The 16084-nt window shown below is 23.6% G+C and overlaps 2 protein-coding genes across 3 annotated transcripts; one reads left to right on the top strand and one right to left on the bottom strand.

The window, feature by feature from the left end:
* Positions 1-1998: 1998 nt before the first annotated feature.
* LOC112595639 (ubiquitin-conjugating enzyme E2-17 kDa-like) lies at positions 1999-6236 on the bottom strand. Of its 2 annotated transcripts, XM_025340921.1 has the most exons (3): positions 5999-6236; positions 3268-3365; positions 1999-2568 (listed from the first exon to the last, which is right to left on the bottom strand). In XM_025340921.1, exon 3 carries the CDS (start codon positions 2529-2531, stop codon positions 2076-2078), a length of 456 nt encoding a protein of 151 aa, XP_025196706.1. In that variant the 5' UTR covers positions 2532-2568; positions 3268-3365; positions 5999-6236; the 3' UTR covers positions 1999-2075. The 2 variants fall into 2 exon arrangements, with proteins under 2 accessions (XP_025196706.1, XP_025196705.1); XM_025340920.1 differs by lacking the exon at positions 3268-3365 and having other exon boundaries at positions 5999-6235.
* A 138-nt stretch (positions 6237-6374) lies between these two features.
* On the top strand, positions 6375-15691 carry LOC112595638 (lanC-like protein 2). Its single transcript, XM_025340919.1, has 10 exons — positions 6375-6754; positions 7501-7640; positions 10727-10954; positions 11588-11739; positions 11820-11961; positions 12037-12180; positions 12950-13132; positions 13792-13938; positions 14491-14590; positions 15404-15691. Exons 2-10 carry the CDS (start codon positions 7515-7517, stop codon positions 15472-15474), a joined length of 1293 nt encoding a protein of 430 aa, XP_025196704.1. The 5' UTR covers positions 6375-6754; positions 7501-7514; the 3' UTR covers positions 15475-15691.
* The last annotated feature ends 393 nt before the right edge of the window (positions 15692-16084 follow it).

Raw genomic sequence — 16084 nt, 5'->3', positions numbered from 1 at the left:
CGGCTAATCTATTCATTAACTAATAGCTTAGTAAAGATTATTTTTGTCATCTATTATTTTTAAAATAAGCAGATTCAGTAAGTTGCATAATTCTATGCAGGTATTACATTGAGCTATTGGATGGAAACATTTTTTATTTTCTAAATATTTAATACAATACTAATTTCAATTTAATAATTGTATACTATTATTATCATTTAAATGTTTTCATAATAAATTAGTTAAACTAAAGTAAACAATACTTTACAATTAGTACAACTTTAAATTTTTTTTATCATTTTCTAAGTATTTTTAAGCATAAAATGAACATACTATATTATGATCTTATTTTTGAAATTTGTATAAATTCTATTGTAAGTATATATTGTATACAAATACAGATCTTAATCATCATAAAAATAATCATATGACCAACATAGATTTAAATGTAAAATGCAGTTAATTTCCCTCAAATTAATTTGAACAATTTTACTTAAAAAATTCAACATTAAAGGTGTTTATACATTTTATACATTCATTTAATTTAAAGTTTTTATAATAAAATGTTAATTCTTAACAATACACATAGGCACAAGTGTAAAACTCGTAATGGTTACTAATCTACAATTTATGAATCTATTAACATCTTTTATTTTAGATAAATCTTTAACAGCACTATGACAATATCTGAATGAATATTTTACTGTGCTATGAACAACAAACTATGTCCATAATGAAGTTCTATATTTAGTATATAATTATACATTACACCTTTAAGTTGATTTATAGTTTAACAAATATCTTTTAAAATATATAAATATTTATTAAAATACATTTCAATTTTTCTGAAAACAATACTATGTTAACATAGTGAGCTACTTTAGAATTATTTTATTAATTCAAGCATATTTATTCTATCTAATACCACTACTTTAATTTTTTAGATCAGAGGGTCATTCAATATTACTAGAGGCAGGGGCGTATTTAGGTGACGGTGAAGGGAGCAATCGCCCCCGGGCGCCAAATTGTAAAGTGGCAATGTGTTAGAAAAATATTATTAAGAAAAAATAAGATATTATTGGGCTAAGATTTTTTTATCTGAACTTTTTTTTAGGTAAACTACTAATGTGTTAAATTGATCAGCCCCTCCATTTTTTTTAGGGGAAAAAAGGGCACCATAGTCGTAAACATGCCTCTGACTAAAGAACCAATCATTAAAAGTGAAAATCTAGCAGCCAAATTTTATGCTTTTTAGTGGACATTTTTGAAACACTATACTTAATGCAAAAATAATAAAACCAAATAAATAAGCCAACACAACAAGACTGACTAAACTGATAATCTATTAGCTATATAAACTATGTCCCTAAAAATAATATGATATTAAGACGCTTAATAGTTCAATGCTATACAAGAATTCATATCTATGTTGTACAATAAACATAAAATTGATTTCATAAATATAACAAAATAAAATACAGAAAAATCATAACATTTTATACTTAAATGAAGTTATTTTAAATGTATCACGGACTAGTTAACAGTCCAGCTCACAGGCTGCCAGTTGCCCAACGTTTAAGTGATCATCAATATAATAAATCTAACTCGGTCATGTCTATTTATAATTATATAATGGATAAAAAAAAATAATACATTTTACAATAATTCACACAAAAAAGTACACAAATACATTTTGATATAAAGTTCAACTTATAAAAGTAAATAGAAAAAATATACAAATTCAAAATATAAAATAACTTACAAATAAAAAAAAAAACGTTTCTGGAATATAGCTATGATTATAAAGTTAATCATTACAAAACATTTGAATTATTTATGATATTTTAACTTCACTTGCATCAATATACTTAAATAATATATTAAACCATTAAAATAATAATAATAATAATAATTCAATAAACATACAATTATGCAAAAAAAAAAAAACTAATTTCATAAAAAATTATTTTTTTGATGCATTGGAATAATAGTTATCATCATCATAAAAATTCAATCATTAAGTTTAAAAGAACTAATAACACACCAACTATTTTTATTTTTTTTTATTTATGATTAAAAAGAATAATTAATGAATTCTAATCAATGAAACTTTGCTCCACACACATCTTTACACGTTTCTCATATTCTCTGCGATTCTCCTTATACAATTGGGCAGCCATAGAATTAGCTGGCGAATTAGGATTTGGATCACTAAGAAGTGATTGTATGGATGTCAAAATAGCAGCTACATCATAAGTGGGACTCCAGCGGTTCTGTAATATATCAAGACAAATTCCTCCGTCAGCATAGACATTTGGATGAAACATTTTTGAAACAAATCTAACTGTTGGTGGTTTATTAGGATATTCTTCAGTAAATTCTATTGTTAATTTAAATGTGCCATCTTCAAATGGAGTATCGTGAGGTCCAAAAATTACAGCTTTCCACAGCATGATGTTATTATCAGTTGGTGTGCCACTGATACCTGCAGGTGGATCTTCTTGTAATTTTTTAAAGTCTCGCATTAGTCTACGTCTGGCAGGAGTTGACATAATGAATGGTAACTTTCAAGTTTCAATAAAAATAAACCTGTAAAAAAAAAAAATAATATTAGATACAATTGAATCAAATTATGGAGGTTGGGTTAGATGTGTTATAAATTTATTATAACATATTTATTAGACAATTAAAACATTTTATTTTAGTCATTTTAAGAAATATAATGACTTAAATTATATTTCAAAATATGTACACTCAATTAATACATACACAGATAATTAGAAGTATTAACAAATACGATACAAATTTTCATCAATAACATTCTCAGACCTTTTTTTGGTCAAGAGGGATAGAAAAATTAATGACAGTTTACTGTTAGATCATTTCACCAAAATAACAATAGAACATAATATATTAGGTAAGTCTCAGTAAAAATTATTTTTACTATTTATCATTAAAAAAAAAAAATTAAATAACTACTTACAAAAATATATTAATTTTTATTGGTTTTAGATTTGCGACATCAAGAATTTCTTAGAGATCAATAAATATATCTTCTTAGATGACCAACAATTTTAATTTATTGAGATGATTTTAAAAATGAAATAATAATAAATCTTAACTTCAATCATAGTGTACATAATATATTAGGTAGGTAGATTTTCAGAAGTTTTTATCTGAGAACAATCACTGAGAACTCAACATACACAGACACTAGTATGGTACATAATGTTTTAAATGATTGATACTAAATATTCAATATTTATTTTAAAAAAAATTAAGATTTACTTTTAGTTTTTCCAGCTTTATTTTTTGTTTAGCAGTAATAGTTTGAATTCCAGTGCTGAGTTGAAGTAAAATGTTATAAGTTTTTTAAATGGTTGTTACTATATACAAAAAAAAAAAAAAAAAATGAATCCAAAATTATTTATCAATGATTACAATATACATATAAATAATAGTTGCGGATTTGCACGAGTTAACAAAAATTTTTTAAAAAATATATATTTTTTTTATGATCTAAACAATTTTTTAAACGTATTAACTATTTAATAGAAAGTATTTTTTATTTGTCAAAAAAATTCAAGTAATATAATAGGTATAAATATTGAAGAATGAATTGTATATTATATGGTACACAATATATATTTTAATTAAGTCAAACAATATAATCAACTGAAATGTATTTAGCCAGGTAGTAAATAAAAACAAAAAAATTAAATATTTTGAATTTTTTTTTTATTTTATTTTTATAATTATTATATCATGAAATTGAGTTATACATCAATGTATATTTAATCATAATTATTAAATTTATACGAAACAATTTACAAATATAATTAGGGACAGGAAGTTATGACTGTTTCATTTTTGTTTGATACATCTTGGACCAGTGGTTCTTAATCTTTTTAAGTCATGTATCCCCAAAAATAAAATTAAATAATAGCGACTCTCTTGTATATACGAAAGAGTAGTTTTTTTTAGTACATATTACTATAGAGTATACAATGTAATTTTTTATTTCTTGCTTCCCTAGTTAAATGCTTGTACTTTATAGTGTAATAATTACTATCTTAAACAATGATTTTCCAAAAAAAAATGTAATTTATTTTATATCAATCTTTTGTAATTTTACGTAATTTACAAACAACTTTGAATAATCAAAAAAATCCATGACATTTTTGTGTATGATTTATTTTGTGATTTACATAAATTGAACTAATACCTAGGTTACCTATTGCAGCTTTATCCACAAAATTTTAGTAGGTATATAATAAGAAATAATAATTTATAACAACAATTTTATTATAAAACTTTTCTTTAAAGTACTTTTGGTATATTTCCGTTTGATGCCAAAATTATTAAATTTGTGGACATACTGACTCAGGAGCATGCCACATAAAAATAAAATTGTCCATGTGAAAAAGAACATGAAAATGTAAGCCAAAGACACATAGCTTATAAGCGCTCACTCATTGATGAATATAGATAAACAATTTATGTGTAACATTATGTTTTTTGCTGATTTCAACCCCTTAAAATCAAAACTTTGAAAAATACTTTCTTTGTGCACAGTAAAATTACAATATTAATCTTCCATCAAAATTTCAAATCGATAGCTCTAATAGGTTCGGCTCTGTGTTGATTAGGAATCAGTTACTCAGGACAATTTCGTTTACACATACAGATTTTACTACTAAAATAATTTCGATTTAATTTTTATAAGATTTATTCATTTGAAAAAATATTTGTGTTTTTAAATGTAAAAACAAATGAATATTAATAAATTTAAATATACTTACAATATATTTTATTATTAAATGTACCTAAACATCTGTTTTACATAATAAATTAGAAAAAGCATTACTCATCTTAGTGTTTTTATTGATTCTATATTTTAAATTTTTTTAGATGATCAACTTCCAGTAGTTTGGGATATGTATATTATTAAACTAGTTGAATTCACGGATAGTTATAAGTGGTAATTAAAATTATAATAAGAACCTTCTCACTGCCAATAATATTTAAGAAGAAAAATTATAATTTAGACTACCTACAGTATGTATAAAAAATTATAAAATTAATTTTAATACCGGCAAAAAAAATTTTTGAGAAACAATAAATGCAAAATAAAATTTATATTTTGAATCAGTGATGAAATAAGTTATTATCAAAGATAAAATTGTACGTAATTAAAAACAAAAAAATAAAAATAATTACTAATTAATACAATGTTGTTTATTTTCAATAATTAAATTTAAATAAGTACCAATCAAAATAAACTAACATTCTTGGTAAATTTAAATTTAATTATTTTAATATTAATATCATTTAAGTTGTGCATAATTCATATGTATTCATAACTTTTTTTGATATTTCAAGAAAAAATATTCAGTGCCTAGTGCCTACCTAGTAAAATATTGCTAAAAATGTGTCTAGAATATACAATGTAAAGATAATGTTGGTTAAATCGGTGGTCTTCAGATCGCTTGCGACAATAGTAAACAATGATAATATTATGTTGCAATGAACAAAGAAATTAGAAGTAGACTGTAGACAACAAATCGATAGAGCACTATTACGTCAGAAAATGAGATGTAAAATTATTCAAAATACTATCATAATTCATATGTAATTGTATTATAGTAAGTCAACAAACGAATCTATTGACAATCGTATAAAATGACCTCAGGAGAAAAGATAATGTTATAGCTTGTGTATGGTCGCACGATCCGTATTGTGAACAACACGTTATCAGACAATCTTTAAGCTGGAAATTTAAAATTTAATCTCTTCTCCATTATAATAGTGAAAAGATGTATCAAAATATACACATTACACAAAAGAAAAAGAAAAAGATCGGAATCCGTCTCAGCACTGATAAATGATAATGTGTTGGGAGTTGGTGTCTGGTGACAGGACGGCCATTAAAAATTGTTATCTGGACGAAAATAACGATTGCGTCGCTACGGCCGTCACGAAACGTTAAAGTTTTACGAGAGATATTATTCGGACTTACCGACAACGATGACGACGACGACAACGACGACGACGACGATGACAATCACGGGACACAGAGAAATGCGAACGGCTTTTGATGATTGATCAGTATTCGGTTCCCTGCGAACGGTCGTGGTAGTCAGAGCGAGTACGGCGCAGATATAGATTATTAGGTATTATTATTATATATTATTAAGTTGGTTATTTATAATTTATATCTGCGGTGCCCAGTCAGCCCACAACACATATTAACTGGAACGACGGGCTCTCGTTATCTGTGCCAGAAACAACGAAACGCAATTTTTTATTTTATCAGTAACACCCACCACAATTATTACCACAGAACAGATTATAGTTGTGCGTGTTATTGCGGGCGGCGAAACGGCGTTATCGATACACGGTTGTCGCGATTGTTGGTACCGCGTACTCTATATAGATAGTGTATACTACAAACTATCGTATCGATTTCGCGACAATGCTCACGCCACTATTGTAATTTTTTTTTTTTGTCGAATCATTCCACCTCCACCCCGCACCCGTGACCGCCGTGTACTCATCCGAGTCTGAGTGCCGGATAGCATAGGTTCCCGGCTAGCGGCTGTCTCCAACAACGAACACCAAAGCCTGGAGCCGGCTACTCTATTTATTTATTTTTTATTATTTTACAATTACATTGCTAAAATGCATTATTGTACGTTTGATTGAAGACTGAAGAGTGAAGAAGACTGAACTATAACCTAACCGCAAACGCAGCTCGTCATTTAATACTAGTCGGGTACGAAATCCGAAAATTTATTACTATTACAAGTGTACCTACTTTATTAGGTGATTGGGTTGACTGATTTGTGTTTTGTCTCTATCGTGTGTAATATTTTTAACATCATCTCCAATCTCCATGAAGTATTTAACTTGGGAAACAGTAGTCGCTAATAACTGTTACTATGTAATTTTATGATATTATGATGGTTTTACATCGTATATTATACAAATTATTTCCGTTATATAAATTTCCTTTTTTTAATATTATTGCACAGTTCAATAAGTGATTTTTTTTTTTCATTCATGAAACTCGAAAATATACTTCATTAACTATCGCAATATAAATTTTTATATTTTTATTTATTATAAGCTATTTTATACTTAGTTATGTTAATGGTACCTATTATGATAAATTAATTTTTTTTCATAATGTCCTTGACTTTAATTATTTAATGCCATCGGTCGCTGATATATTGATTTTACCACCTGGTTAATATTTTTAAATAATTCAATATTGATTAACAAATAATTTTTTAACATAAACCGATTTAGGTTTATCATATATTTTGAAATATCCGGGTGAAAAATTAAATAAATTTTAATTAATAAAACTTTTAATACTACCTGCAAGAATTTAAGTATTATGTTTGCATCACAATAGAAATTGGAAAAAACCTCTAAAAATCTTACAATTTTTAAATATTATGATTCTTATTTTTTCACACGACTAATGTGCTTAATTTATAAATTTTTGTGGAGTAGTTAACAATAAATTTATGATGGTGGACAACAATAAATCCGATCAGCAGAAACTCGAGCTCTGCAGAAATTACAGAAATGATCTGAGTTCACTATCTACTGAAAAAGCGAATGAAGTAGTAAGAAGATCGCTTAAAATTTATGTAAGTAGGCGTATTAACTGTGTGTTAAATACTTATTTTGTATTGAATTTAAAAAAATTTTGTTTCAACCTAAAATATAATTAATTTTTTTAGTTTAAAGAGAATCTATTATTTAATTTTAATCTCAAACAAAAGTTAAAATTGTAGGTACTATCTAACTTATGAATTGACTAGTTATTAAATGCATTTGCAGTGAATGATGCATATTAGTGTCATTAAGTATTGTCCACATAATATGTAGGCATCTAAAAGGCATCATGTATCTTGTTAATCAATCAATGCATTATAACTTTCTCAGTGTTATGAATAAAAACTTTATTTTCAATATATAAGTAATATTTTACATGTATCTGTAAGTTGTACATAAATATTTGTATTCTTAAATATTACATTTTTTTTTTTTATAACCATTTTATTTTGCATAAGAACAGATATATTTAAAATAATATGCAGCAAGCATGTTAGAAAGTAAATTGAATAAGCTGGTTTTTTTATATTAATACATTTTATTCTCTCATATAAAAACTCATATTAAAATCATTTTGTACCATAATAGTTGATTATTTTTGTAACTTGTTTTTTATTTAATTATTAATATAATTTAATTGTAATCACTAATCACTCTTTTGGTTTACTAAAATATTGCAAGATTTATTGTAAGGTTCAGTAAGATACTTATTGTATAGAAGAAAATATAAAAAGTGCTCTTGGTTTAAAAAAAATAAGTAAAATAAGGATTAACTTAGCTGTATTAGACCAGTTTGCTATAATGATTGTAAAACGAAAAAACAAGTTAATCACCAAAATAAAAATAAATATAACTAGCATTTTCTGTTAAAATAGAAATATTGATTATTGATAGTGGACAAGCATTGCTATTTAAGATGTTTAAAAAAAAAAAGCTATGAGAGTATATAGTGGCTTGTAGGAACATATTTTTATATCAACTGTTTAAATTTTGGCGATAGCCACTGACTCTTAGTTTCTAAAAATTGTAGGTATGATATATATTTGCTTTTTTTATTTATATTTTATTTGCAATAACACTAAAAGAAAAAGAACTTTGTGAGACTTTTTGAAAATCATACAATTAAAATGTATTATTTTTATTTAATACTTTAAATAATTTACTCCAAAATATATTTTTGTATAGAACTTTTATTTTAGTTTAAATTAAAGTATACATTTAGAAGCAAAGTAGGAGTAAAAACTTCCTAAAATTACTATAATCATCAATTCTATGTATATAGTTAATCTATAACCCTTACAATAAATCCTGAAATTATTATATTTTAAGCATTTAAAAATCAGTATTATATAGTATACATTAACCAAAGTAACATTAAAAAAAATAGTGAACCATTTGTAGTATTTCACATTTTAGTCAAAAATATCTCCTGATTGATTTGATAAACTTTAAATCAATTGGAGTGTTCAAGAGGTTTAATATTTCCATAAAGTTTTTGACTATTGATCTGTTTCATTTGAATAATTAAAATTACTACAAAATTGAAAAAGAAATCATTAAATCATTAAAAAAACGTAAATGACATTGCCGAGAGAGGAGTCAAGCTAATAGAAGAAATGTACAAAAAACATAGAACAAAAACAATCCGTATTACAGGCAAATAATTTAACTATAATTAACTTAAATCAAACTTCAAATTATTACTATATTTTCTAGATTTTTAAAGCCTATTAAAACTTAAAAGAAATATCCATAAAGTAATAAACTAATAATCAAGAAAACATTTTTAGGAGTAAACAATTCATTATTAGTAAAATTAAAAATAAAAAAATTTTTTATTAACATTGTAATTTCACAAAAAATTTAGGTAAATAAAATCAAAATCTTTAAAAAATTTGATCTTATGAAATTTTTAATGTAACCCTTTTTTTTAAATATTAAATTCCGTGTTATAATTATATAAAGTATTTTATCATACATCAAAACAGACGTTTTGTATATTTAATTAACTGAAAAAAATCAATTTCAATAAATAAATATAATATTTTGACATAATCAATTTATCTTAAAAAATAATGGACTTTCAACAGTTTTTGTAAAATGCCTTTTATAGACCATAATCAAGATACATAATTTAGGTTCTTAAATTTTTTCTCTGATTACAATAGTTTCTGAATTAAATAAAATAATAAGAAAACTATCCCCTTTTGTTATATTCAATCCCGATGCGGCATCAGAAGGAGTTGAGTGAAATCTTCCAAATTTTGCCAAAATTACTAACCTATGTAACAGAATAAAAGAATAAATTTAAGAGGCACTGTCTAAAAAAAATAATGTTGAAAAAATAAGTATCACTCTAGTGTAGTTAATTATAAAGACTAAAAATGTTCATAAAATATTTAAATTGATATCATCTATAGGTATTAGGTACATTATAAAATTTAAAAATATTTTGAATCATTTTGAACTACTTATTGACATTTATTTTAATGTTTTTCTGTAAATAATGATACAGAAATTATAATTATTGGATCAAAACACTTGAAAATGTAATACAAAGTTCTTCATAAATAGCATAAATAGTTCATTTACTAATCAAAATTACATAGTCCCTTATAAGTGTTAAAATTTAGAATTTTTAAAAAATGTATTAAACTTTAAATTTTAAAATTAAATATAAATTCTCTATAAGATCATAATAGAAAAATGTATTCAACTACCCATATTACTAATAGTAAAATAAATGACAATAATAAAGTAATGAATAATAACTATAAATTTACTGAAGGTATAAAATAGAAATGTATTATTATTTATGTAAATATGGTTATTAGTTGATAATTAACAGTAATTTTTAATCATAAGATTAATCAAATATTTAAAAAAATCAATCATAGCAAATTACAAATAAATTAAATTTTTGTTTATACTTTAGGTTAATATTGGTGTCTTTCAATTATTATTAATATTTAAATAAAGTATTTTGTTTTTAACTAATATATTCATTTATTACTAATTAATGCCTTAATAAAAAATACTCTATGCATTTTATGATAATTGATAACCTATAGACTGATTTATTTAATTTTTTATTGACTGTGAGTTTATTATTTTTCAGTATAACATAGAAAGTTTAAAAACTACAAAGTTGTTTAAGTACAAAATCAATGAGTTTATTGAAGCTCATATGTATATAATAGACCAAGAAGTTCAAAGATTTTTAAAAAAACCAAAACCTTACGAAGATGAACTTACTGTAGAGTCTATATATTCTGGAATGGCGGGTGTTGCCTTGCTGTATAATTTTTATGCTAGCAAAACACAAAACAATAATAAAACTGTAGAGGTTTGTTTGACCAGTTAAATATTAATATTTTATAAATATGCTAATTATTCACTACCTTGATTTTTTAAATTAAGTTTTTAAATTTTGATTTAAGAAAAATTCTTTATAAAAGTATTGCAAGAATAAAATCAATATCGTAATACATTTTGAAATCTTGTATTTTGTACAATTAGCTATGTTTTCATTATTTATTTTTTTCTTATTTAAATCTCTCATTTAATTTTTACTCTTTGTTTTTTATTATAAATTAAGTTCATAAATTTTATAAAAAAAACAGTATATATATTTAAATATTATAACTTTTATTTGTTCAGTTTATTATTTTATGCAATTAATAATATAAAAAGAACTGATAAACTAACTCTAAATTTCATTTATTTTTCTTTCACTAAAACAATATTCTTCTGAGTATGACACTTATGTATGCAATATTTTTATATTATTTACCTAAGATTTGAAAAAAAATCAATAGTTTGGATTAAGGTGAATTTTATAAAACAGTTGCTTTGCATTTGTAATTTTTATGACATACTAATTAAATTTTCCTACTTGGATGAAATTGTATTGTAAGTCATCTGTTTATTATCAATTTAGTTATTAAGGCTTTCCTATTATATATATTTATATTTTTAGGCTAAGTTGATTATCGAAAAATGTATATCAATATTAGATGGAAATTCTGATAGCGTAACATATTTAACTGGAAAATCTGGCATATTTGTAACAGCTACTGAAATTTATCGAGATCTTGGCGATATTGAAAATGCAAACAAAATGATTCAAAAGTATTCATCATATTGTAACCTTATTTTATGATTTTTACATTGTTTAAAAATATTAACTTTGAATTTTTTCTTTGATATAGAGTTGTAAATTTGTTGCCATTAGCATTGAATGAAAAAATGCCTGATATTTTATTTTATGGACGAGCTGGATATCTATATTCTTTACTATTACTTAAAAAGCTCGGATGGGATGATCGAGATAGCGATAAATTGATACGAAAGGTAACTAATCAAAACAGTAATGTTTATTATTATTATTATTGGCTTTGTGTGTAATAAAATGCATTAATAAAACAGGTTGTGACGGCGATTTTAGACAATGGTGTACGGGCATGTGAAAAAGATAAACCAAAAAAAACTTCTCTCATATACAAATGTTACAATAAAAAATACTTGGGGGCAGCTCAAGGTTTATCGGGTGTTCTACATTGTCTTCTTCTAGTATGGTTTTATTAAATACTAACGTACAGTCTTGTAAAAAACATGTTCTAATACATTAAGTACAGATTTTTATTAAGTCAGGTATTTGAAATACATACTCGAATATTCAGTAAAAATTTGATTATAAATACAAATAGCTTAAAAAAAGCATTTATAGATAAACTTAAATATATTTTTTAATTTTTTACAATACACACCTTTAAATTCCAATATTGATTATCGTTCTCATATAAATTCTCACGCCATTTGTTTCGATCTTTCTATAAATATTAAGTTTTCCCTTGTTCTTATAAACAATTTTCTTTACAGATTATACACAAAAAAAATTACAATTTTATTTTTTTTTTTTTAGCATTTTCATATTTTACATTATTTAATTTGATTTAACTATAAATTATTCATCTGTTTTATTTTCTTCAAGTTTTTGGTTGTGTATGATTCGTGTAAAGTATAAATATTATTTTATATAAGATAGTTATGTATTCTGTTGTTTTATTATTTATTTTTTGGTATTGAATTGAAAAAAAAGAAATATATAAGCTATAGAGAAAAGCATTTGATTTTAAATACAGATAGTTTGAGAGAATAAATAAAACAGTTTATCCAAATAATTTTTTTAAAAGTGTTTAAGATATTTATTTAAGTGCTTAAAAACTATTTAAATACTTTCACTAAAGTATTTTACAAGACTGGCCATGTATAGTTTTTATTTTTCATATTCTTTTCGATTGTTCTATATTGTCATTGTATTATATTTGATATGTTTAAGGCTAAGGCTTATCTTACCAAAAGGGAATTAGACAGTCTTATTAAGCCAGCTCTCGACTACTTATTGACATTAAGGTATCCATCTGGAAATCTACCATCTTCTCTATGTAATGATCCAGATCATTTAGTTCAGTGGTGTCATGGTGCTTCTGGTGTCTCACATACTTATGCACTAGCTTATAAAGTAAGAAACGTTTAAATTTATGTATTAGTAGATTATACTCAGTATCATAAATATTTATATGGAAATTTAGCAGTGTTTCAAATAAATTATTTTAAATACTATTAATAATTAATAGTATATAAGTATTTAATACTTTTTGTATTGTGAATAGTTTTTCAAACTATTATTTCTTTAAAAAAAAATGAATTTCATTATATACATATCTACCAATACATTAAATTATTTGATGCTCATCATTTAACACTTTCACCAACAATTATAAGTGAAATTGTATAGTGTTTATTATTTTGTTATATGGTATACTAGAGATATTTTAATTAACTCAAACAAACTAATCTACTTGTTATATTTGATATGCTTAATTCAATAACATTGAAATATTTGAAATACTATTATTTATAAAATCCAAATCAATTATTAAATAATCTCTAAAGCTTAGAACTTTTATTTAAATGCGAAATTTTTTTGTAATTCATAAAACATTAAAAATAAGATATAAATTTGTTTTACACTTTTCTAATGTATAAGAAATTTAATTTTTTTTTATTATAAATTATATTAAATCAGTGGTACTGCTTATCTATATAAAAGATTTTGTCAGCTTATGATAGACTATAATAGTATGTATGTTTTAGTAATAAGTTATGTTTGTTATTAAGATTTTTCTAGATGAGAAGTACCTAGAAGCAGCAGAATTATACGCTAGTGTTGTTTGGGAACGTGGTTTATTAACTAAGGGATATGGACTGTGTCATGGCGTTAGTGGAAATTCCTATACTTTTATGTCACTCTTTCAATTAACTGGAGTAAGCTCATAAAAATTTAAAACTCTATAATTACTTACTGTTCCTAATTAAGCCTGAGTATATAATATGTATCCATGAGCTATAGATAATAATTTTGTCAACCAAAATGTATTACAAAAATCATGGTTTTATTTTTACTTTAAAATTGAAATGTTGTAAAATTATAACTGTTCACTTTAAACAAGTAATAAAAAAAAAAATCATTATGTGGTAAATTTTATTTCTTAAACTTTGTAACAGTTATTGCTATATTTTGATAGTTTATAATTACAATTAAAATGGATTTGTTCCAAATTCTAATTATTTTATTAGTATGTAGATTTAGAAACTATTATACTGTACTAAATTTACTTCTAAAATGATATGATATAATATGCCTACAAACTAAAATATTATTTTATTTATTTATGATTTACAAATATTCTATTTTTGATAAAATTAACTTTATAAAGTTATATTATACTAGATGTTATATGTAGAATTTGATTCAATAGAATGAAATGTATCTATTATTTTATTTTTATTAAAATTAATAAATATTATTTTTTACAGAAATCTAAATATTTGTATCAAACTGCAAGGTTTGTTGATTGGTGCTTAACAATTGGTCGTCAAAAAAATATACCAGAAAACCCATATTCAATGTTTGAAGGTATTGTAATATATCAATATAAAATGTTATTTATTTCTTGACCATTTTAATTAATTTTAAGGAAAAAAATTGTTTATTAGCTGAATAACGTATATACATTATTCAAAATCAACTTTGAATATACATGATACATAAATCAACAATAGTTTATTGAGGAAATTTCTATGAAAAACTAGCGACTTAAATAGTATAAATTATTAGTTTTAGAGTTCTTTTTTATGATTTTTTTTTTTTTTTTTTGTGCATATTACTTATTGATACTAACAATAATTACGAAAGGAAAAAGTTTATTTATTATTGTACATAAATGTTTAATGATATCAATGATATTGTGATATCACCAATGTTATCTTTTTTACAATAATTGTTCTTTTAGTATTCAAATTTCAAACTAATATACTTCTAATTTTAAAAATTTAAACACTCAAGTCTCATAATTTTTTGTGTTACTTAACTAAATAATTTAAAGTTTTCTAGTCATAAAATTTAGTCATTTAATATAAAAATTCTTGTATTTCAAATATCAATAATTTAAGTAAAATATATACAGTAAAACCTCCATGTGACAAAAAATTTCTTTGGTTCTATTTAAATATATAATTAATCAACCCTACCTAGACAGAAACCTCAATAAGGCAGAAAATAGTCATAATAAAAAAATTCAAACTTTGACAAAGTCTAGTATAATATAATTAAATAGTTGATTAATAATTTAATTGATAGTTCCAAGTAATTATTTTATTTTAGCAAAGTTTTACCATAGTATTATAAAATAGTTTTTAAAATTTTATTTTTTTTTATATATACATATAGGTGTAACAGGTGTTACATATGCTCTAATAGACCTGCAAGATCCCGTAACAGCCAATTTACCAGGATTCTAATTTTTCAACTATTGCAGATTGCGGATTTTTTACAAAACAATTGTCTGATCTATACAAGCAGTCAAAACCAATGAAGTATATAAAACAGTTTTATTTAAATATATTTTAATATTATTTTGATAAAATTGTATGTTAAAAAATAGCCACACAACTATGTTTTAAAACAGATAAATTTCCTATTTTTAAATTTTTATTCTTACCTATGTAATGTTTTTACTCATGTGAACATTTTTTTTTTTTATTATTGATTTTAGTTTATTGATATCCTTTCTAAGAGCTGTTAAATTAATAATCTTAATGGTTCATTGATAAACAATTAAATTTTATTCAGACTGTTTATTACTTAAGTTAAATAGTTAGAATTAAAATCTTCCTACAACTTCTAACTCTTTAACTTACTAAATTTTTTAATTATAAATCCTTATTACCTATACTATCTGATATTAAATTTGTTGAAATATACTTATGTTTCCAGCTTTACTTTTCAATAATATTATATATATAATATAAATGTTATGCATTAATGTGATACATAATATTATAAATTACTACTACTATTTATAACCTGACTGAAGTTGATTAGTTAACTACAATATAAAAAAGCTTTATA

The sequence above is a fragment of the Melanaphis sacchari genome, unplaced genomic scaffold (assembly GCF_002803265.2).
Source record: "Melanaphis sacchari strain LSU unplaced genomic scaffold, SCAv2.0 Contig28_pilon_pilon, whole genome shotgun sequence".
NCBI lineage: Eukaryota > Metazoa > Arthropoda > Insecta > Hemiptera > Aphididae > Melanaphis > Melanaphis sacchari.
Note: the sequence above shows the minus strand (reverse complement) of the source record. Positions and strands in the feature narration are given on the sequence as shown.